The 23800-nt window shown below is 44.9% G+C and overlaps 1 protein-coding gene across 1 annotated transcript in view; it reads right to left on the minus strand.

Moving 5' to 3' along the window:
• LOC138287199 (protein NEDD1-like) overlaps positions 1 to 23800 on the minus strand; it is a 224377-nt gene that overhangs the window by 124336 nt on the left and 76241 nt on the right. The window contains exon 7 of the mRNA XM_069227559.1: positions 16739 to 16867. Within this exon, the coding sequence (XP_069083660.1) occupies positions 16739 to 16867 (129 nt within the window). The remainder of the gene's footprint in view (positions 1 to 16738; positions 16868 to 23800) is intronic.

Consider the following 23800-nt stretch of genomic DNA (forward strand, 5'->3'; position numbering starts at 1 on the left):
GTATGTGAGTTTAGGAATATGGAGACCTTGACCGTTGAAATCATCACTACACCTACCTTTGGTGCTATATTAGGGCTCCCTTGGCTCCAGCTTCAAAATAAACTCACTGATTGTGCCCATGGCCTTGTCACCATGGGTCCCCAATTTTGTTGAAACCATTGTTATATGGAACCACAGGAGGTTTTGTCTCCATTGAGGTGCACTTCACTAAATTAACAATGTACAACACACGTTTGTGTACAATATCTGGATTTTTGGGTTATTTAAGTATAACATCATGCCTTTTGGGCTATGTAATTCCCCCAGTGTTGCAGTATTTTATAAATGAAGTTTTGCAAGAACTACTGGACATTTGCATAGTAGTATACATCAATGACATCTTCATTTACTCCCAAGACATGACAGAACACATAGAGCACGTCAGGAAGGTGCTTTAAAGACTGACTCCTTTTTGTTAAACTGGACAAATTTACATTTCACACTCAATCTGTTGAATTCCTGGGATATTTTCAATCCCTGAAAGGCATTACCATGGATCAGAAAAATTATCTTCTGTACCATGGAACCACTATATTTATTCCCACTAAGAATTTAAGACAGAAAGCATTGGTTTGATGTCATGACACTCCTCTGGCTGGTCATTCTGGAAGTCACAAGACTCTAGCTAATTGTCAGTGGTGGTTTTGGTGGCCAACAGTGTTGTCAAAGGATGTGCATGAATACATCCAGACCTGTCCCATCTGTTCTCAGAGAAAGACTTTTCCCACCCGCCCCTGCAGGTTTGTTAAGAACATTGCCTGCCCCCCACATCCCTGGCATTCTATAAGTATGGATTTTATCACAGAGTTGCCCAACTCCAACAGTTACAATACTATTTGGGTAGTTGTTGATCTGTTTTCTAATCTGGTGCACTTCACTGTCTTAAACAAATACCCAATGCCAAGACACCTTCCACCTTGTTTGTGCAGCATATCCTGCTGTTACATGGTCTTGACTCTGTCCTTATTTCTGATAGAGACCCACAGTTAATTTCCTGTTTTTGGTGCAGTCTTTTCACATCACGGGAGATCGGCAGTAGACACTTGTCTGCTTATCCATAAACCGAATGGCCAACACAGTGAATAAATCAGGTATTGGAACAGACACTGCAATGTCTTAACATCTGCTCCTAAAGAGTGGGAGTCCTTGTTACCATTTGTGGATTTTCCATAAAACAATTCACAACATTCCTCTACTGGCATATCCCCCTTCTATTGTGTTACAGGCACTAATCCACAAATGTTACCAGAAAATATTGTAAAATGATCTGAAAGTTTACCTGCAATACAAAACTTTGTAAGGAACCTCTCTGAACCCCAACAAGAGGTGTTATGACACTTACAACAGGCTACATGCTAACAAAAATCACCAGAAACCACCGGATTAGAAAAGCGGCTATGAGGTTTGGCTTGCCACAAAAAACATACCTCCTCAAAAACTGCAACCTCCATTTATTGGTCCCTTTGCAATTGTAAAGATTGACAGCCTAGCAGTCAAACTCCAAATGCCAGATGATTTGCCTGTTTACCATATGTTCCATATTTCTTTCCTCAAACCAAATCGTGCCCAAACCCGCCCCATTCCTCCTCTTCCACTTGTAACCCCGGATGGTCACCTAGAGTTTGAAGTTCAAAGGATTCTAGATTCACAGCGAGTTAAGAGTGGTTTGTTTACTTATTTGCATGGAAAGGGTATGAGCCTGAGGAACACTCTTGGGAACCACCTAGTAATATGAATGCCCCTCACCTGGTTCATTCATTTCATGGGATCCTGACAAACCAATCCCAGTATGTTGCTCCTTGCAGGGGAGACTCTTGCGACTCCATCTTGTACCCTATATGCTGTGGGTTTGCTCGCAGGTTGCGTATCATACCTCCCTTGTGGCGATACCCTGTCACGAGCACTCCATGGTCCCCCTCTCAGGAAGGTTGAACCACTGAACCTCTATTGCTTAGCAAGTTTAGTCAGTTCTTGCATCTGCAGGTTTATCATGTGTCTTCTGGACAACTTACGTTATCCACTGTGACCTGCTTAACTGTACCATCATGCACTTGGGGTTCCATTATACCTGTTAATTGTTTCCAAATGCCATTTGTATCTACTAGGCTTCATATATGTTGTATGTAACAAGTGATTTTCCCCATGTTCATTGGAATATTCCATGCTTCTACGTGGGACATGTGCCTTCTGGAACAATTTCTTCTTCCAGCATAAATAGCCCCTCTAAACCTGCATCTGCGCTTGGCCTCGTTCCAGGCCTGCGCAAGCATTATCCCTGCACTCACCTCCTGGGTCTAAACTTCCAAGCCTTTCTTATAAGTTTGTGATCCTGGCTTCTGCGACGTTTTGAGTGTCTTCATTCATAATCTATGGTGCTGTCTCCTCTTGAGCTCCTTGCACCACAGCCTCCTGTCTTCTTCGGTATACAACTAAAGTGCTAGACAAGGCTAAATACTTCACCCTCAGGTTAGTGCACACTAATCAATAGTTTAGTACATAATTCCAAGACGGATTTTCATGAAGTTGTGAGCATGTTTTTTGGATATTGGACATTGTTGAAGTATAAAACCCTTAAGGCCCAGCACTCCGGGGTCCTTTCATTGCAGCGGTGTGAATTGTATTGTACTCAAACTGAAAGCTTGTTCCTGTGTTTCTAGGCAAGTTGTATCTGGTATTTTTGGAGAAACTTCTAGAGCGTGAAGTTGTATCCGAGTTTGAATCTGAACTTTGTATGTTATAGAGTGCCAGAAAACTCCAGTTTATTCTTGCTTTCTCTCATGTAATATTTATGATGAAGTCTAAGTGTACATTATTGTGTAAACAATTGCTAAAATAGTTTGAGTTAAGAACAGGTGGTTAACATTGGTTATTGTTGTTTCCAGTGCTACACACCTGTATAAGCATAACAAGGTTCTGGGAGTCCCGATCCTAAGCAGTGCACAAGACAGTTGAGCAGTTCCCCCCCCCCGTTGACACAACTTTATTTTCTTTTTTTATCCCATTCCCTCTTTCCCCTGGAAGCAGTGGGTGAATGAGGGTTGACTTTACCTTTGTTCAGTCCCTGCCTCAGGAGGGATTTGTTTTCCAGCATAGTCACCACGGTTGGAACCACATGAGTGTGTGACAAGGAAACAGGCAACTGATTTTATCTACACCTCAAGTAAAGTAACCACAGAAATTCTGAATCTGCTACATGTGTTTCAAAATGTTCAGATTTTTCCTAATTACTTGGCTGTAATAAAAAATTTAGACTATCTCCTTTTATCTCATAAATACCCACTGGCATCCAGTTCATTAACCCCTTCGCTGCCAGGCCTTTTCCCCCTCCTGTACCAGGCCTTTTTTTGCCTATTTGGGGCAGTACGCGTGTAGGCCCTCATAACCTTTTGTCCACATAAGCTAGCCAAGCCAAATTTGCGTCCTTTTTTTCCAACATCCTAGGGATTCTAGAGGTACCCAGACTTTGTGGGTTCCCCAGAAGGAGGCCAAGAAATTAGCCAAAATACAGTGAAAATTTCGTTTTTTTCAAAACAATGGGAAAAAGGGGCTGCAGAAGAAGGCTTGGTTTTTTTCCCTGAAAATGGCATCAACAAAGGGTTTGCGGTGCTAGAATCACCAGCGTCCCAGCTTTCAGGAACAGGCAGACTTGAATCAGAAAACCCAATTTTTCAACACAATTTTGGCATTTTACTGGGACATACCCCATTTTTACGATTTTGTGTGCTTTCAGCCTTCTTCCAGTCAGTGACCGAAATGGGCATGAAGCCAATGCTGGATCCCAGACACCGCAACATTTCTGAAAAGTCGACAAAATTCTGAATTCAGCAAGGGGTAATTTGTGTAGATCCTACAAGGGTTTCCTACAGAAAATAACAACTGAAAAAGAAAAATATTGAAATTGAGGTGAAAAAAAACATCAATTTTTCTCTATGTTTTACTCTGTAACTTTTTCCTGCAGTGTCAGATTTTCGAAAGCAATATACCGTTACGTCTGCTGGACTCCTCTGGTTGCGGGATATATAGGGCTTGTAGGTTCCTTCAAGAAACCTAGGTACCCAGAGCCAATAAATGAGTTGCACCCTGCAGTGCGTTTTCATTCTATACCGGGTATACAGCAATTCATTTGCTGAAATATAAAGAGTGAAAAATAGCTATCAAGAAAACCTTTGTATTTCCAAAAAGGGCACAAGATAAGGTGTTGAGGAGCAGTGGTTATTTGCACATTTCTGAATTCCGGGGTGACCATACTAGCATGTGAAATACAGGGCATTACTCAAATAGATGTCTTTTTTACACACTCTCTTATATTTGGAAGGAAAAAATTTAGAGAAAGACAAGGGGCAATAACACTTGTTTTGCTAATCTATGTTCCCCCAAGTCTCCCGATAAAAATGATACCTCACTTGTGTGGGTAGGCCTAGCGCCCGCGACAGGAAACGCCCCAAAACGCAACGTGGACACATCACATTTTTTTAAAGAAAACAGAGGTGTTTTTTGCAAAGTGCCTACCTGTAGATTTTGGCCTCTAGCTCAGCCGGCACCAAAGGGAACCTACCAAACCTGTGCATTTTTGAAAACTAGAGACCTAGGGGAATCCAAGATGGGGTGACTTGTGGGGCTCTGACCAGGTTCTGTTACCCAGAATCCTTTGCAAACCTCAAAATTTGGCTAAAAAAACACGTTTTCCTCACATTTCGGTGACAGAAAGTTCTGGAAACTGAAAGGAGCCACAAATTTCCTTCCACCCAGCGTTCCCCCAAGTCTCCCGATAAAAATGATACCTCACTTGGGTTGGTAGGCCTAGCGCCCGCGACAGGAAATGGCCCAAAACACAACGTGGACACATCACATTTTTTCATAGAAAACAGTGCCTACCTGTGGATTTTGGCCTCTAGCTCAGCCGGCCCCAGGGGGGGCAGAAATGGCCTAAAATAAATTTGACCCCCAACTCCCCCCAAACCCCCCCAAACCCCTCCCTGCCCGGGAGCGACCCTTGCCTACGGGGTCGCTCCCCCTGCGTGACATTGGCGCCCAAAAAAATTCCCCGGTGCCTAGTGGTTTCTAGTGGTTTCTGCCCTCTTGGGGGCAGATTGACCTACAATCGGCCAATCTGCCCCCAAGGGGGGCAGAAATGGTCTAAATACAATTTGCCCCCCAGGGGAGCGACCCTTGCCTAATGGGTCGCTCCCCATCTCTAAAAAAACAAACAAACAAAAAAAGAAAACACAAAAAAAAAATTTGCCCTGGTGCCTAGAGGTTTCTGCCCCCCCTGGGGGCAGAGCGGCCTAATAACAATAGGCCGATCTGCCCCGAGGGGGGGCAGAAATGGCCTAAAATAAATTTGCCCCCCCACCCCTACAAGGTCACTCCCCTTGCGTGACGGCGCAAAAAAAAGATCCCTGGTGCCTAGTGGTTTCTGCCCCCCTTGGGGGCAGATTGACCTAAAATCGGCCAATCTGCCCCCAAAGAGGGCAGAAATGGCCTAAATACAATTTGCCCCTCCATGGGAGCGACCCTTGTCCAAGGGGTCGCTCCCCATCTGTAAAACAAATAAAACAAAAAAATCCCTGGTGCCTAGTGGTTTCTGCCCCCCTTGGCAGATCAGCCTAATCAAAATAGGCTGATCTACCCCCCAGGGGGGCAGAAATGGCCTCAAATAATTCCCCCCCCCCCCCTAGGGAGCGACCCTTGCCTAAGAGGTCGCTCCCCTTGCGTGAAATTCACGTAAAAAAAAAAAACGCCCTGGTGTCTAGTGGTTTCTGCCCCCCTTGGGGGCAGATTGGCCTCATCAAAATAGGCCAATCTGCCCCCAAGGGGGGCAGAAATGGCCTAAATATAATTTGCCCCCTAGGGGAGCAACCCTTGCCTAAGGGGTCGCTCCCCACCTAAAAAAAAAAAAAAAACATAACAAAAAGAACACAAAAAATAAAATGATCCCTGGTGCCTAGAGGTTTCTGCCCCCCCTGGAGGCAGAAAAGGCCTTCCCCAAAAAATGACCCCCCTGGGAGCTACCCTTGCCCAAGGGGTCGCTCCCTTATGTCCATGTAAACAAAACAAAAAAAATCCCTGGTGTCTAGTGGGGTTTCAAAGGGAAGGAAATACATTTCCTTCCCTTTGAAGCCCTTCCGGGCTTTCCCCATGGGATTGAAAGAGAAATGCTTTGCATTTCTCTTTCAATCGCGGGAGACCCTGTGACTAATCAGCACGCGCTGATGACACATGGGGGGGTTGGGGGGGTCGGGAGTGGAAGGGGAAGGGCTTCCCCTTCCATCCCTGACTTGGGGGGGTGGGGGGGAACCCCACAGAGGGAGCGCTAGCGCTCCCTCTGGGCTCTGTGACCAGGACGTAATGGTTACGTCCTGGGCACAGCAGCACTGTGCCTTAGGACGTAACCATTACGTCCTGGGCACAGAACAGGTTAAAATGATAGAAACTGTAGGGGGGTGAGACCAGAATACTAGCAGCATTATATATTTCTCAACGATATAGTAACATATGCAGTGATTTATCACATGCATTGATTGCATGAGGTTGAGCCACACTATTGGCTTAGGGTACATTGTTAAGTGTAGTGTGGATAAACATGACTTTCTATTTATCAGTGACTGACAGATCAAAGAAAACTGAAATTCACAGTAAACAACCATCATAATACCAGTGTTCATTCTTAAATTCAGGTCTAAAACAATTTTCATGTGCAGGCCATCCATCCTTCCAAGGTCACAAAATCTGATCATTTTATCATCTCTTATGTGAAGCCATTAGAAGCAGTGGATGTTTGATATGATGTGCTCTATGAAAACAATCATTATTATTATTATTACTACTATTATTATTATTATGATCAACTGTGAGTGGGAAAATGAATGCACCTAGAAAAGGTACTGGTGACAAGTCTCTGCCAAGTAGGAGCACTGCACATAGGTTAACCAGAAACACTCTACATTACTTGGGTAGGTGATTAAGCCTTGGAGCTCGAGGTGGGACTCAATCATTTTGACAAATAATGAAATGCATAAGGTTGCATGACCCTACCACAGCATCCATCCTGTTAGACCTGACATCCTTAGTGTGGTCTCCCCCACAATGTTTTGCCTACCTCCTCCACTTTTATGATCTCGTTGTTGCTGGCTTTGGGACTCTGTGTACTTTAACACTGCTAACCAGTGCTAAAGTGCTTGTGCTCTCTCCCCTAAATCATGGTAACTTTGGCTTAACACAATTTGGCATATTTAATTTACTTATAATTCCTTAGTAAAGTGCACGACAGGTGCCCTCGGCATGTAAATTAAATGCTACTTGTGGGCCTGCAGCACTGGTTGTGCCACCCACTTAAGTAGTCCTCTAACTGTGACTCAGACCTGCCACTGCAGAGCCTGTGTGCGCAGTTTTGACACTGCCATGTCGACCTGGCAAATAATCCTTTTGCCAGGCCCAAACTTTCCTTTTTATACACAAGTCACCCCTAAGGTAGGCCCTAGGCATCCCAGATGGTAAGGTGCAATGTATATAAAAGGCAGGACATGTACTTTTAAGTTTTACATGTCCTGGTGGTGAAAAGCTCCCAAACTCAGTTCTCACTACAACAAGGCCTATCTCTCCGATTGGATAAGACTGGGATTATTTTATTACATTTTGCAAGTATAATTCACAATTTAGAAGAGATACCTTTGTCGAGTTTGGTGACCATGGACTCACAATTTAAAATCACAATTTATGGTGAAGGCGGATTTTAAATTGTTGTTCTGAAAACACCACTTTTAAAAAAGTTATAGAAAAAGAGATTTGCCTTCCCTGACATTAACTAACAGTACATTTGATTCTGCATAGTGGGCGCGAAACTTAATAAGCGTGGCCACAGATCTATTATCTTACATTTGTAAAAAATATAAAACAATTACAATCAAAATTGCATCTCATTTTAATAGCACTGACAGACTTTGAATAATGAAAAGAGAGGAAAGAATGGAGCTCTGGTGGTGAAGCTCAACGGGGAATTTCTCAGTGCTTCAAAAAGTTGCTTGTTTTGGATTCTGACATTTAAGCCTAAGCAGCTAATAAAGAGAACCTCTTTTGATAAAAATAACAGCTTGCCTCCCTTTCAGATATATTACAATAATAAAGTTTGGAATGATTCAAAGGCTTGAGAATTATGTTTGAAACAACCAGTCTGACTGCAGTAGCATAATGAATGCGAGAACCTGTTGTATCAAGAAAAGCATTTAAATAATTGTTTTTCCACTAAAATAGTTCATGGAATAGATGTCCTTCTGTTAACAACCTAGATAATCGAAGGCAAATCTTTTATGGCAGTGTGAGCTTCACACCTGAACAGAAAAAAACAGAAACACTGCTCTGACAAACGTAATCATGTGAGTGTCAAAATAAACTATTAGCCATGTCTTTCAGGACAGACGTGCCTCTTTTAATTAGCTGCACTTTTTTGATTCTCTTTCAGCGAACCAAATTCATCACCAAAAGGCAGCCGAGGACACAAGTTGGTCTTAAAAAATACAAACTAAACTAAGTAAGTATAACACAAGGGGGAGCTTTTTAAACAAATTATTTTCCCACCACATTTATGCCATTCACAATGTACTCTTCTTTAATAAGTGAGTGTTATCCAGTTCATGGACCTGAGAAGAACCCAGAAATGTTGGATTCGAAGGGCGTCAACACTTTTCAATAGGGAGTTGGTAAAAACTATGGGACAAAGGGAATCTGATGAAAACAGAAAGAAAAGCAGGGTCCACTCTTAAACATAGCTACAAAGGCAGTTTCTCCAACTCCTAGTTCTTCTTGAGTAGGAGTATGAAGAAAAGGTCAAAAACGAAGTTCTCGAACATTTGAATCAAGAACTGGGGCAATACTAATAATATTGTAATTGGTTATGTGATGTTTTAATCTAAAAAGATTTATTTGTATGTACATTGGTACGATTTAAAGGTATGATTTGAATGTTATTGTTTATATAAGCATGGTTTTGTTACGCCGCGGCTCTCACCGCGGCGCTCGCCGCGGCCCCCGGTTGCCGCAGCACGGCACGCCAATCTCGCCGCGGCCGACGCCCCGGTCGCGGGGAGCGCCGCGGCCGGCGTTCGGGTTTCGACGCCCACCACGGTTGACGCTTGGGTCGCGGGGGATGCCGCGGCTCAGGCGAAAACCAGGGAGGCTCCAAGGAGCCGGTTTAAGGGTCGCGGCACTCGCCGCCTCCCCTATTATACATTTTACAATAAAAACAGACGCGGCAGGGCCTCTTACAGCGCGTGATGCGCTTTCTTGCATGTTATATCTCACTTACCGATATCCTGGGAACGAAACAGAACTCTTACACATGGTGCACTTTATACTTGTCCTTTTTTTTCCTCTCAGCATGCTGACCACTCCCTCTCTACCCAGCATGCATTGTTTTACGCACATACCTAATTCACTATTGTTATCGCTTCCCCAATCCAAGATGGCGGTGTTCTACTTCCTGTTTCCTGTTTCCTGTCCAGGGGTATATAAGGGGATTCCAACTGCCTGTTCATTGCGTTGCAACACTCCTTGGTGATAGTCACGCTCCTATTTGATATCCTTCTGCGAATCCTGTCTGTTCCTGATTTGCCTTGTTTTCCTGCCTTCCTGAACTGCGGTCCTAATACCCTGGTGTCCTCCTTTTCGTTTCAGGGAGTTCCTGTGGAGGTTTTTTACGCTACTGGGGTTTTTCCTCTGGGACTCCTTCTGGAGGGCACGGACTGTAGTGGTTCGCTCATACCAAACAGCACCGTGGCTACCGGAAGGGGTCGCCCCTACCTCGGCCAGAGCAGAACCCGTCGGAACAAGGACCGTTCCCCTACGCCTCTCCGCTGCGAGGGTAAGACCGTTGAGAACCGCGACAGATTGCAACGCCCACAATTCCAGTTGCAGTCCGGAACTATGGATAACCCAGTGGTAAACACGGAACCTACTAACCAGGACCTACTGGCGACGATACAACAACAGGCTCAAGAACTCCAGCAATTACGTACTGAGAATACTGTTTATCGACAAGCCTTTGCCTCCAGGACCACAGATGTCCCTGCAGTAGCCGCCTCTACACCTCGATTTTCCGGGGATCCCACCACATTAAAAGAATTCCTGGATGCCTTAACGGTGTACTTTGCCTTTCGCCCCTCGCAATTTGTACAAGATAAGACCAAGGTGGGGTATTTGATTAGTGCCTTATCAGGACCAGCCTTGGACTGGGCCACACCTCTAGTAACCAGAAACGATCCCTGTCTATCTAATTATTCCACCTTTATCACTACTTTTAAACAGATGTTTGAATGCCCTGGACTCGAGGCGTCAGCAGAAGAGGCTCTTTGCGAAGTCCAACAAGGGAGTCAGGATGTATTACAATACATCACCCATTTCAGACAATTAGCTGCAGAAACAACCTGGGTGGAACGTACCTTGGTGACACTCTTCCGTAGAGGTCTAAGAGAGGACATCAAAGATGAACTAGTACATTCTGCCAGGATAGAAAACCTCAAAGGGTTGATGGACCAAGCACTAACTATAGAGTATCGGTTAAATGAACAACGAATGGAGAAAAAGAAGAGTCGTTTGCCTTTTCACTCAGTACCATCTCGTCCCTTCGCCCATCGTTCCGAGGAAGCCCGCCCTGAATCCAAAGGGAATACCGAGGAAGAGCCCATGCAGATTGACACAGCTCGCGGACCTCTATCCGCCAGCGAAAGGGAACATAGACGAAGGAAGGGGCTTTGCCTATATTGTGGTGCAGCTGGTCACCTAATTCGCGCCTGCCCCATTCGTCCAACCAAGCCCTTGGGAAATGCCAACTCCCGTCCCCAGTAAGAAGGGTGAGGACGGGATATCGTGATATACCTTCTATTTGCTCTTCCAGGGAGGAAGGAACTGCTCTTTTTCTCTTACCAGTTACCCTCCATTTAACTGATGGCCACGAAGCAAGAACTTTGGCTTTATTGGATTGCGGAGCCAGTGGCCTATATTTAGATGAAACCTGGGCCAAAGAACAACAGATAACACAAATACCCAAAGAAATACCAGAACAGGTACATACTGTTGATGGGTCACTCTTGGCCTCTGGACCTGTACAATACACCACCCCTACTTTCTGTATACAGTTCGGTAAACATCAGGAAATTCTCTCGTTTGACTTAATCTCATCACCACACCATGTCATGATCCTGGGAATTCCATGGCTTACACGGCACAATCCTTACATCAACTGGGAAACAAAAACCATTTCGTTATCCTCCCATTTTTGTCAACACCATTGCTATCCGGCCGGGGATTATTGGTCCCCAAAAAGTCTCTCAACAGCACCTGCCCAGGTGGGAGGATCCATTAATGTTCTACAGGGAGTTCCCAGACAGTATCAGGACTATATCGATGTATTCCAGAAGCCAGAAAGACCTGAATTGCCACCCCACAGAGAATACGACTGTGCCATTTCTTTAGAGCCAGACACTGTAGTCCCTTTTGGGCGGATGTACTCCCTCACCGAACCAGAGAAACAAATTCTGAAGGAGTACCTAGATGAGAATCTACAAAGTGGGTTAATAACTCCCTCTTCTTCACCCGCCGGGGCTCCTCTTTTCTTTGTACCAAAGAAAACCAAAGACCTGCGTCCCTGTATCGACTTCAGAGGGTTAAACAGGATCACTATCAAAGACCGGTATCCGTTACCCCTCATCAAAGACATCTTAGAAGCAGTCAGAGGAGCCAAGAGGTTCACTAAGCTGGATCTCCGAGGAGCCTATCATCTGCTAAGAATCAGAGAAGGTGATGAGTGGAAGACCGCCTTTAGAACACCTTTTGGTCACTACGAATATAGAGTAATGCCCTTCGGACTCACTAATGCCTCGTCCATCTTTCAAAGATTCATGGATTCTATCTTTTCTGATCTTTTGCAACAAACAGTGGTAGTGTCTCTTGACGATATCCTAATTTATTCGGTTCATCCAGAGGAACATTCCAAGCACGTCCGCCAAGTCTTAGAAAGACTCCGACAACATCATTTGTTCTGTAAGCCTGAAAAATGCAAATTTGATCAGATAGAAGTGAAATATTTGGGATACTGTATAGACCAAACCGGAATTGCCATGGACTCAGACAAAGTACAGGCTGGCCATCTCCTTCTTCCATCAAGGAAACTCAATGTTTTCTGGGACTGGCCAACTTCTACCGGCTGTTCATAGCAGACTTTGCCCAGAGAACCAGCTTCATTACTCAAACCCTCAAAAAGGAACACCTAAAGAAAGGTTTTTGTTGGACACCAGGCGCTGAGTCAGCTTTTCAGGACTTAAAGAAAGCCTTTAGTCAAGCCCCTATTCTTCGACACCCAGACACTAGCAAACAATTCATTGTTGTCACAGACGCCTCAGAAAGAGCCATCGGGGCTGCCTTGTTACAAAGACAAGACGATGATGACCTAGAACACCCTGTATTCTATCTATCACACATTCTATCTGATTCTGAGCGAAACTATTCCGTGCTAGAACGCGAATTACTCGCCTTAAAGGTCGCGTGCACTGAATGGAGACACTTTTTGATGGGATCAAAGGAGCCCTTCGAAGCCCGGACTGATCATAGAAATCTACAGTGTTTAAGAAATTTCCAGTGCCAAAATAGCCGGCAAGCTCGATGGGCCTTCTTCTTCAACCAATATGATTTCTATATCACCTACATCCCTGGTTCTCAGAACATCCTGGCGGATGCCCTGTCCCGACGTTATCCTGGGTGCGGTGATTCCGCGGTTCAAAACTTATTCGACAACAATAAAATCATAGGGGTAGCACAGACCTTTTTAGATCAAGTTAAGTCTGAATATGCCCGTCTACACGAAACAGAACTAAAAAGGTTACGTCCACAGCTGCACATAGATCATGACTACTATTATCATGATAAGGCCCTGTTTTTACCCACTAAAACAGTGCAAATCGAAGCCTTACACATGTGCCATGATTCTCCTATTGCGGGTCATCGAGGAGTGAAAGCGACTCAAGATCTTTTGCTTCGCTCTTTCTGGTGGCCAACTCTCAAGGCTGACACTGAGGCATATGTGTTATCCTGTCCTACATGTGCTCAAGCCAAGACACCCCGAACCAGACCTGTGGGCTTACTCCGCCCATTACCTGTTCCCCCAGGCCCATGGCTTACCATATCCACCGATTTTATGTGCGCCTTACCTTCCTCAATGGGAAACCACATCATAATGGTAACTGTGGACTCCTTCACCAAGATGGCCCACTTCACGGTCTTGAGAAAGTTACCCACGGCAAAGGAGTTAAGTCAGGTCTTTACTCAAGAAATTTTCAGGCTACATGGGCTACCCCAAGTTATTATATCAGACAGAGGTCCCCAATATATCTCCCGTTTCTGGAACCAATTCTGCAAGATCTTGGGGATCCAGGTGGCCTTGTCATCCGGGTTCCACCCTCAAACCAATGGACAAACAGAACGACTCAATCAGGGTCTCGAGCAGTACTTACGTAGCTTCTGTAACGCTACACAAAGTAATTGGGCTCCCTACTTACCGCTTGCAGAATTCTCCTATAATAACTCTCTACACAGTGCCTCTAAAGTCTCTCCTTTCTATGGCTCCTATGGTTTCCATCCCAGGGCCTTCCCAACTCCCCTGAGAGACAACTCCAACCTTCCCGCCATCTCCTCTTTCGTTCGACAGCTACGGGGTATACAGCGAATTATCCATTCTAACCTTGTGTCCACCAAGTCCCGCATGAAGACAATAGCAGATAGGAGACGCTGTGCGGCTCCTCTATATCAAGTCCATGATAAGGTCTGGCTCTCCTCTAGATTCCTACCTCTCCGACTCACCCAAAACAAATTCAAACCCCGCTTTTATGGTCCCTTTCTCATTCTCAAGAAAATCAACCCAGTATCTATGCGTCTTCGTCTAGCTCGGACTTGGAAGATCCATCCGGTATTTCATGTCTCGCAGTTGAAACCTTACCGTCCTGATCTTTTTCATAGACAGTTGCCCTGTCCCCCTCCTCTGTTGGTTGACAATGTACCGGAGTACGAAGTTCAGGAGGTCTGTGACTCTCGGTTTTTCCATGGGCGCCTCCAATTCCTTATTCATTGGAAGGGATACCCCATGAGTGAGTGTTCCTGGGAGGATGCCTCTTCGGTTCATGCTCCTCTCTTGGTCCGCCGCTTTTTTCGGCTCTTCCCTCACAAACCCGGGGCCTCGGGGGGGCATACTGTTACGCCGCGGCTCTCACCGCTGCGCTCGCCGCGGCCCCCGGTTGCCGCAGCGCGGCACGCCAATCTCACCGCGGCCGACGCCCCGGTCGCGGGGAGCGCCGCAGCCAGCGTTCGGGTTTCGACGCCCACCACGGTTGCGCTTGGGTCACGGGGGATGCCGCGGCTCAGGCGAAAACCAGGGAGGCTCCAAGGAGCCGGTTTAAGGGTCGCGGCACTCGCCGCCTCCCCTATTATACATTTTACAATAAAAACAGACGCGGCAGGGCCGCTTACAGCGCGTGATGCGCTTTCTTGCATGTTATATCTCACTTACCGATATCCTGGGAACGAAACAGAACCCTTACACATGGTGCACTTTATACTTGTCCTTTTTTTTTCCTCTCAGCATGCTGACCACTCCCTCTCTACCCAGCATGCATTGTTTTACGCACATACCTAATTCACTATTGTTATCTCTTCCCCAATCCAAGATGGCGGTGTTCTACTTCCTGTTTTCTGTTTCCTGTCCAGGGGTATATAAGGGGATTCCAACTGCCTGTTCATTGCGTTGCAACACTCCTTGGTGATAGTCACGCTCCTATTTGATATCCTTCTGCGAATCCTGTCTGTTCCTGATTTGCCTTGTTTTCCTGCCTTCCTGAACTGCGGTCCTAATACCCTGGTGTCCTCCTTTTCGTTTCAGGGAGTTCCTGTGGAGGTTTTTTACCCTACTGGGGTTTTTCCTCTGGGACTCCTTCTGGAGGGCACGGACTGTAGTGGTTCGCTCATACCAAACAGCACCGTGGCTACCGGAAGGGGTCGCCCCTACCTCGGCCAGAGCAGAACCCGTCAGAACAAGGACCGTTCCCCTACGCCTCTCCGCTGCAAGGGTAAGACCGTTGAGAACCACGACAGGTTTTCCTTTTTGTGGTGGCCTTGTGAAGCGGCTACCTGTGTTTTACAATTGCTTTGGGTTCCAAAGTCTATTACATGTTGATTTTGAGTGCAATTGTTATAAATTTGTGACAAATGTAAGAGAATAAATCTGTGGCCACACTGATTAAGTTTTGTGCACACTACGCAGAATATAATGTGCTGTTAATCAATGCCAGGAAAGGCAAATCTATTTTTCTAGGAATACACAGTGGCCCAGCCTTTCTGACAAAACATAGGCCCAACCCCTTAGTGCATTAACTTTTAGAAAGGTGGCATTTTCTTACTTGTTTGGTGCCTACTGCTTGTCTTTGAATACACGTCTAGGGTGGGTGACAACTGGTCTTCCGGATTCCTTCCAGACAGGCTCACATAAAGAGAGCTTAGGTGTGACTGGAGGCCATCCAGAGCCTGATGGACCATCCTGGGCAGGGTGGGAGGGAGGAGCTGACAACTGAATAGGGTGAATCCTGTCCCCACACAAAAGGTTGCATACCCCCCTTGTTGTGAGTCTGGATCCAGGACAGGACCTCTGTGCACTTCAAAGACCTTTCTTTGAAGTCTTCACCACTTCAAAGGCCCAACTGGGTATATTACTGGACCTATGACACCACCAACTAAGAACAGTTATGGACCTGTGGATACTCTGCCAGGAAGAAGGACTGCTGTGCTGCTACAGGGACTGCCACTCTGCTGAGCTGCTACTGTGCTGGACTCCTGCTTTGCTGTGCTGACTTGCTGCCGTCTTACTTAGAACTAGTGTGTCACACTCAGAACCAATGCATCACTGCAGTTGAGTGGTGAAATTAAGTCTATCACATGGTTGGGCACCAATGCATCGCTTTTGCTGCACCTCGCGCCTTTGTCAATGATGATGCATCTCTGATTAAGGCACGTTGGTTCAACAGGCCCAAGTGGGTCCCTGTATCTGGCCTGCTGTCCACCATGGTTGGCCTGAACTTTTGACTTTGCCTAGGTGCAGCACGACCAGATATCCCAGTTAAGTGCTTATTGCATCCAAGCGGTATTTTACATTTATTCTTTAAAAATTCATTGTTTGACTTCTACATATTGGATTTGTGTCATTTTGGTCTTGATTAATTTATTAAATTACGTTCTATTTTTCTAACCAGGTGTGAAATATTTTTGTGTGGTGTTTTCACTTTTTTAGAGATTGAAGTGTTGCACCTTGCCTCTTAAGTGAAGCCTGACTGCTCTGTGAAAAACTACTAGAGGGTGAGCACAGGTTTCCCTAGTGTGTGTTTGTGATTTACCCTGACTAGGATTGTGGTTCCTACTGGCACATCAATCAGAAGCCCAATTTCTAACACATTCCATGCATTTGCACTTTTTAAGGATGTGGAAAAAAACAAAGACATTGACAGCTATGACACTACACATCTCAAATGGATTAAGATTAGTAGTTGATTCCCCCTTGAAGGTGAACCTTCAGTTCAGTTGGCTTGTTTTTCTGGTACTACATGTTAATACAAATATTGAATCAAGTTGTTCTAAAACACAGTTATTTTAAAGAATGACTATGTAAACTTACCATCTCCAACTGGAGAGAAAAGATCACCCAAACTATTTCTCCAATATTCCTTCTTGGTGGTGTATTCCCCACCTTTTGAGTAATTGGATTCCTTTGCACACATATCTAGGACGGCTCGGTTATAAACACCTATAACAAAATAAGTGACCATATTCACTTTAAAATGCAATAATAAAATGACACAAAATGTTGCATTTGTGTTATGCTGCTGCACCACAGGTGCTGTTCATAGGAACAGTAGGATAAATAAGTTCTATGGATAATGCTTCTGCTGCACAAATCTGTGTCTAAGCTACAGGTCCCATACTCCGATCTTAGTGATATACATCCAAGGCCAGTATACCTGCCACAGAAAGGTGCCAGGCTCAACTTCTGGCAGAGCCCAGTAAGAATTTAATTTCTAGTAACTCTCAGCAAATTTGCTATACATTAACTAGTATGGTATTGGCCTTTATGAAGTCTTCAATAGCTCAAGGATTGAACTGTGCAGTCTTATATGCACTGGTAGGTGCACACAAGCTAATCATCTCTTGCTAGATGTGTGATTAGCATAACCGTAGCGTTATAGCCCGAACTTTTTGTGATGCATCCTCTCCATGGTTACGTAGTGCTCTGAAACTCAGCTAGAGTGTGCGATGTAAAGGATTGGTGATGAGTGCTTGAGTGAAGAAAGTGTCAGTTGGTGAGAATGGGCTGAGCAGTAGGACGATGCTCCTGGTGGGGCATTTACCCATGTACTTATTACTTGTAACTTGTAAACAAAGAGACTTTAACTAAAACAAATCTACATCCAAATCTATGTAACTATCTGATTTCCTCCCTACAAGGGCAGTATATTCATTTACAACACTGGCAACGACTAGAAACCAAACCTATGTGTGAAGAGGAATGTGAAGCAAAGGTAGAACGGAGATTAAGCACTTTCAAACTGAGGAAACAAAAAGATATATAGATCATCAAATGGATAAAAAAAAGAAAGTGTTTGTGCCATTCCACCAGTGTATATTACTTCAAAAAGCCTACAAACATCTTTGTTCCAAATGGTAAGCTTAGAGATGGTTTATTGCTGATTTCTGTGTATTCTCTGGCCATTGGAAGCATTGTTGGCATCTGGTGTTTTAGAACATGAGTTTCTTTTGATGTGTGGTTGAAATCCACTGTGAATGAGGGACCCCTGGTGTGCCCTGCTGTCATGGCAAGACAGCATTTGATGTGTGAGAAGTTTTGAGAAAAGGAGACTGGCACATTCAGTAAGGCGGATACCACAGCCAGATCTGTATATTTTGTATTGTTATTCTTTCCAACCGTCGACCTGACTCCAGTAGACCAGCACGAGAAAGCTCAATCTCAAACCAGGTGAGATCATTACATGAAAGGCAGTATGATGAAGTGTGACCTTATCTCATTGTTGAGGCCAATCTTGCCCGTGCAAAGAGCGAAGTGCCTTCCTGACATTAGTGCATGGCAGTGCAACTATTAAGTATTGCTGCATAACTAGAGAGTGTTGCGGAGCCGAATGGGACTTACATGAGGCTGCTAGCGAAACGCTGGATATCAGAATGAAACAGCGTAACTCCTAGTGGGTACCGATTTCAGCAAGGAGAATGCAGCAATTGAGGGGCGCTGAGATAAAGCTGAAATTAGCTAAATGGTGAACGGAATGTGCACAGCGGCGAGAAGGGGCTGACCAATGCTGGGACCATTTTGTTAGTGAACTGAACAGTGTTTGGCAGTGAGTAACACCACCAAAAAGGAAAAAGAAAACTGGTGAATCCTTACTGTTAGTTCCAATGCCTTGGAAAGGAGAGAAGTTTGTGCCTGCCATCTAGGAGGAACTGCTACATTAGCTGAAGTAGAGAACAGACTATCATTCTTAATGGCGTAATACAGGAAGGAGGTATGGTTATTCAGTGGATGTGATGGATTGATGAATGAAATAGTCCAGCATCAAATTGTGAGCTGCCTGAGATCTGCATATTACTGGCCTCCTAAAAGGAGACTATGGGTGATATGTTCAGGAGAGATGTCACTCACCGGAGTAAAGGACTTTGTAATATAATGTTCGGGTGAGAAGTCACTCACTGGGGTGGAGGTTTAGAGTGACTTTTTTACAGAATAACAAGCGGCTGTACATGTTAGTTGGGTTTTAATGATGTACTAAATGTTGAAGTACTGTTATATTTCTGAAAGCCATGTTGAAAGTGCAGGAGAGAGTATTGTTACTTGTAGTTACCATTTTTTATTTTTAATGTTATGTTGAGATTGCAGTAGAAAGTGTTGTGCATTTGTTCCAGTTGGCAAGGTATACAGGAGAGGGTGTGTGTGCATATAGTGTTGTTGTTTGGGGATACGTAGTTTAAATAGGTAGTGCCCCGTTACAAGGATGAGTGAGGGTTCAAAGATACCCTTTGCCTACTGTGGAAGAGAGGGTTGAAATTATACCCATTGTACAAATTCCCTGTGTGTGAGTATGTGTTAGGGTTGAAAGAAGTGAGGGTTGAAAAGATACCTATTTGTCTGAATTCCCTGTGTGTGGGGTTGTGTGAGAGTTGAAAGATACCTGGGGTTGAAAGATACCCATTGTGGAGATTCCCTAGGTGAGGGAATGTGTGAGGGTTGAAGGATACCTATTGTGAATGTGAGGGCTGGAAGATACTCATTGCGGAAATTTCCTTGGTGAGGGGATGTGTGAGGGTTGGAGGATACCTGTTGTGAAGATTTCCTATGTGTGGGAATGTGTGAAAGTTGGAAGATACCCTTTATGGAGATGCCCTGCGTGTTGCCTTGTGTGCGGGTTAAAAGTTACCCAGGCTAAGATTCCCAGTGGGTGAGAGGTTTGAAAAACACACATGCTAAGATTCCTTGTGTGTGGGAATGTGTGATGCTTGGAAGATACCCATTGTGGAGATGCCCTGTGTGTGGCATTGCATGAGAGTTGAAAGATACTAATGCAAAGATTCCCTGTGTGCAGGAATGTGCGAGGGTTGAAAGAGACCCATTGGTTTGGAATGAGCATGGAGTAAAGAGTGTAGTGGTTATTTACCCCTCCGTACTTAAGGGGGGCGAGTTTGCACCCTGATGTAGTATTGGTCTTTCCTTAAGGGTAAGGATTAGTAGGTGCTGTTTGTCATGCATTTATCTGTCAGGTTAATCTGAAAGAGTAATCATATTTTTTTGATTGTTGTTTTATGGGTTCTAATATTTACAGGACTTCCATCTTTTGTCCTGTTGTGTTTTTATTTGTATTCTAAGAGAAGGATATGTGTTGTTACTTGATCTTGTTGTGATGCATTCTCTCAATGGTTACGTAGTTCCCTGCTGCTCAGCCAGTGTGTTTGATGTAATGGAATGTTGATGAGTGCTTAAGTGGAAAGAGTGTCAGTTATTGAGAGTGGGCTGAGCAGCAGGATGCTGCTCCTGATGGGGCATTTACCCGTGTACTGAATTACTTGTAACCAAAGAGAATAACTAAAGGAATGTAAATTGTAATCTACTTAACTGGCTACCTGACTTCCTGCCTGCAAGAGCGGTATCTTCATTTACAACACCTAGAGCTGTAGGACTTTCAGCACTGTCTTGTGCACTGCAGCATAAGGCAGGATTAGGGGTATTGCAACAATAACATTTATGCAGCATTTGTTGCTGATTTACCATTCCTCTCCGCTGGCCCTGTTGGGATTGAACTTGTTACCTACAAGTCATTGTAGATGTCAGCATTGAGCACTTTACTCAAAATGTCACCTTTCTGTGTAACAACAAGTTTACTTTCTGTTAATACTCAGTATTGTTCAGAATCAAAAGTATTTTACAAAGTGAACAAAGAGTTAGGTTCTGCCAAACTCATCTCCGGGAGATTCCATTCACTTCACACTGGCACCATACACCTCCCGACAGTGTCAGTGACTAACACAGATTAAACTTCAAAAACACAAAAGGTGATGGGAGGAATGCTTTTGATTTGTCTAGCCTCTGGCAATCTCTCAGGTAGCATCCCAACCCTTCATTCTTTTGCTCACATGCCGCCTAAGTTTAGACCCAGCCAAATGCAAATCAACGTAGACCCTATTCCTCATGGGAACAGTTCAGCCTGACCTGCCAGGCCAGGGCCACGCTCATCCAGAACATAAGCATTCTAGGACTGGTTTCACCCTGATAAGGGCTCATCAGTCAGGCATAGCCTGGGTCCCTTGGCACAATGAGGACAAGACCTATGTCCTGGTATACCAGTCACATTTATGAGGGTACATCAAACACACAAAAGGCGATGGGAGGAATGCTTTCAATTTGTCTAACCACTGATAACCACTCAGGGTAGCACCCTAACTCATTTTTCTTTTGCTCTTTATGCCATCTCAGCTTGGACCCAGCCATATGTAAATCAGCTGCACAAGAGTGTCAGTGACTGACACAGCTTAAACTTCTACTGAGCTTGGGAAATAATCCTTCAGTGGAAAGTAACGTGGCAGGGTTACAAAAGCAGCTGCTGCGGTCCTTTTTCTTGATCTAACTTCAATAATGCGACATAGTTAGGTAAATGTGTCAGGACTCCACACAATAACGGTTAGATGGACAGGATACAATACTTCATTGAGTTGCAGATTAAAACATAATTAAGGTAAAGTAGCTTGACATACAGAGAGTGAAATGCGTCTCCACCAGCCTTCCTGATGTTACTAACTTATGGCAGATGATTGTTACTGTTATCTATAGGATATTACTGGCTCAGTAATAAATGTTGATGTGCTGAGGGTTTCGGAAACGTTTAAGTCTTACAAGAGGGACAGAATAATAAATGTAGCCCCTGGTAATTTGCTCGATATGGGTCACTTCGAGCATAAACCTGCCCATGGCTGCAAATCCTATTTGCAGATCTACAGGCCCTTTGGATAAGTAAGCTTTATGTGAAATATCACCTATGTCAGCTCTAACTAGTATCTAAGTGGGACTGTGATAGGCCAAGAGATTTGCATGTGTTAAATGACACATTGTCTTGAATAGGAGTAAACAGATAACCCGTTTATGTTGTTTTGCCCTCTCCCAGGAAGAAATGCTTGAAGGTTTGTGAACGTAAGTCCAAAAGAGTTTCAGTTTTCAGTGATACCTAAAAAATGTATACATGCTTTGGATCACTCCTTCAGGACTCCAGGAGAGGATAAGAAAGGAGGAAAGGCACTCTAAACGCATGATAAATATATTTCAAACTTTTTTCTTGATCTTTCAAGGTACAGGGACATTGCAGAACACTTGCTCTAGGCTCATTTTCAGGTGCAAAGGTCTCAACGAAAAAGGCATCTGCCATGGAAATGTTTTGCATCACTCTTCACTTGTTGATGGTCTATGAAGTGCCTTGTTAGTGCTGACAAAAAACGGTTTCTCATGTTACAGGAGTTTGAACGAGGATTGCATATTATTTTAACATTTCACCTTGTATGCATTCAATCAATCAATATTTGTAGAGTGAGGCACTGTCATCCCTGAGATTATCTGGGCGCTAGGGTTCAATGTCTCTTTCTGAAGTCTGCCAGTGAGGGTGCTGTTCGGTTGGGCAGGCCATTCCATACCTTGGTGGCGATGTAGGAGAAGGAGTGGCTGCTGCTGTGACGGATTCTGGATGTGTGTGAGGGGGCCAGTGAAGAGGAGCACAGGTGTCTGATGTAGGCTGGCTCTTGATTGTGAAGGTCTTTGTAGACATGCTCTTCTAGATGGAGAGCCAGTGGAGGTTTCCGTTGTGGGGAGTGATGTGGGTAGATATGAGGAGGTCCAGGATGAGTTTGCCTGTAGCACTCTGCATGGTCTGGAGTCTTTTGAGGAGCTGAGTGCAGGTGCTGGCATAGAGTGCATTGCCATAGTCGAGGCAGCTGGTGATGAGGGCTTGGGTGACAGCTTTCCTTGAGTTTACTGGGACCCACCTGAAGATTGAGTGGAGCCTGCAAAGGGTGTGGAAATAGAAGGAGGCAAGTGCGTTGATTTGGTGCTTCATGGTCAGTTCACTATCGAGGATTATGCTGAGGTTGCGTGCATGGTCTGGAGGTGTGAGAGTGGGTCTGACTTTAGCGGACTACCAGCTATGGTCCCATATGGATGTGTTTCTCCTGAAGATCAGCACTTCTGTTTTGTTGGAGTTGAGTTTGAGGCAGTTTGTTTTCATCCAGTCTGCTACATTGGCCACGGCGTTGCGGACGTTTGTCCTGGTGGTAGAGGGGCCTTCTGTGAATGAGAGGATGAACTGTGAAGGAGATGATGTTGAGTCTGTGGGGGTAATGTAGGTGTTGAACTAATTTGGGCTGAGGGATGATCCTGGGGGTATGCTGCATATGATGTTCTTGGGTGCGGAGTTGAAAGGAGGCAGTTGGATGCTCTGGGTATGTCCTGTGAGGATGGGGGCAATCCATTTAAGGACATCATCTTGAATGCCAGTGCCGTGGAGACTATTAATGAGGGTGTTGAACGCGGCTGATAGGTCGAGGAGGACCAGGGCAGCTGTTTCCCCATGATCAAGGAGTGTTCCGTTGTCGTACGTGGCAGCGATGAGTGTGGTCTTGTTGCTGTGGTTGGTGCAGAATCCTGGTTGAGAATTGTCCTTTAAGTTGTTTTCTTCCAGGTAGTTGGTGAACTATTGATTGATGGCCTTCTCGAGTACTTTGGCAGGGTAGGGAAACAGAGAGGCCGGTTGGTAATTTTTTAGTTCACTGGGGTAGGCTGAGGGTTTCTTTAGGAGGGGTCTGAGTGTTTCCAATAGTCCGGAAAGACTGTAGAGCTGATGGATGTGTTGAGGATGCTGGCGAGTTCCATGCTAATGAGGATGATTCTGAGTTTAAACATGTGGTGGGACCATGGGTCGGTGGGTGCATTGTAGTGGATGGATGTCATGATGGCCGAGGTGGATTGCAAGGTGAGTGGTGTCCATGTGGTGATTGTATTGTTGGTTTGCACTTAGGGGTTGGGAGAGTTCAGGTTGGACAACATGGGTTGGGGGTCGAAGTTGTTGAAGATGATGGCAATCTTGTTGTGAAAGTAATGTGAGAGGGTGTTGCAGAGTTCTTGAGAAGAGTGGATAGAGTT

The sequence above is a fragment of the Pleurodeles waltl genome, chromosome 4_1, assembly GCF_031143425.1.
Source record: "Pleurodeles waltl isolate 20211129_DDA chromosome 4_1, aPleWal1.hap1.20221129, whole genome shotgun sequence".
NCBI classification, from domain to species: Eukaryota; Metazoa; Chordata; class Amphibia; order Caudata; family Salamandridae; genus Pleurodeles; species Pleurodeles waltl.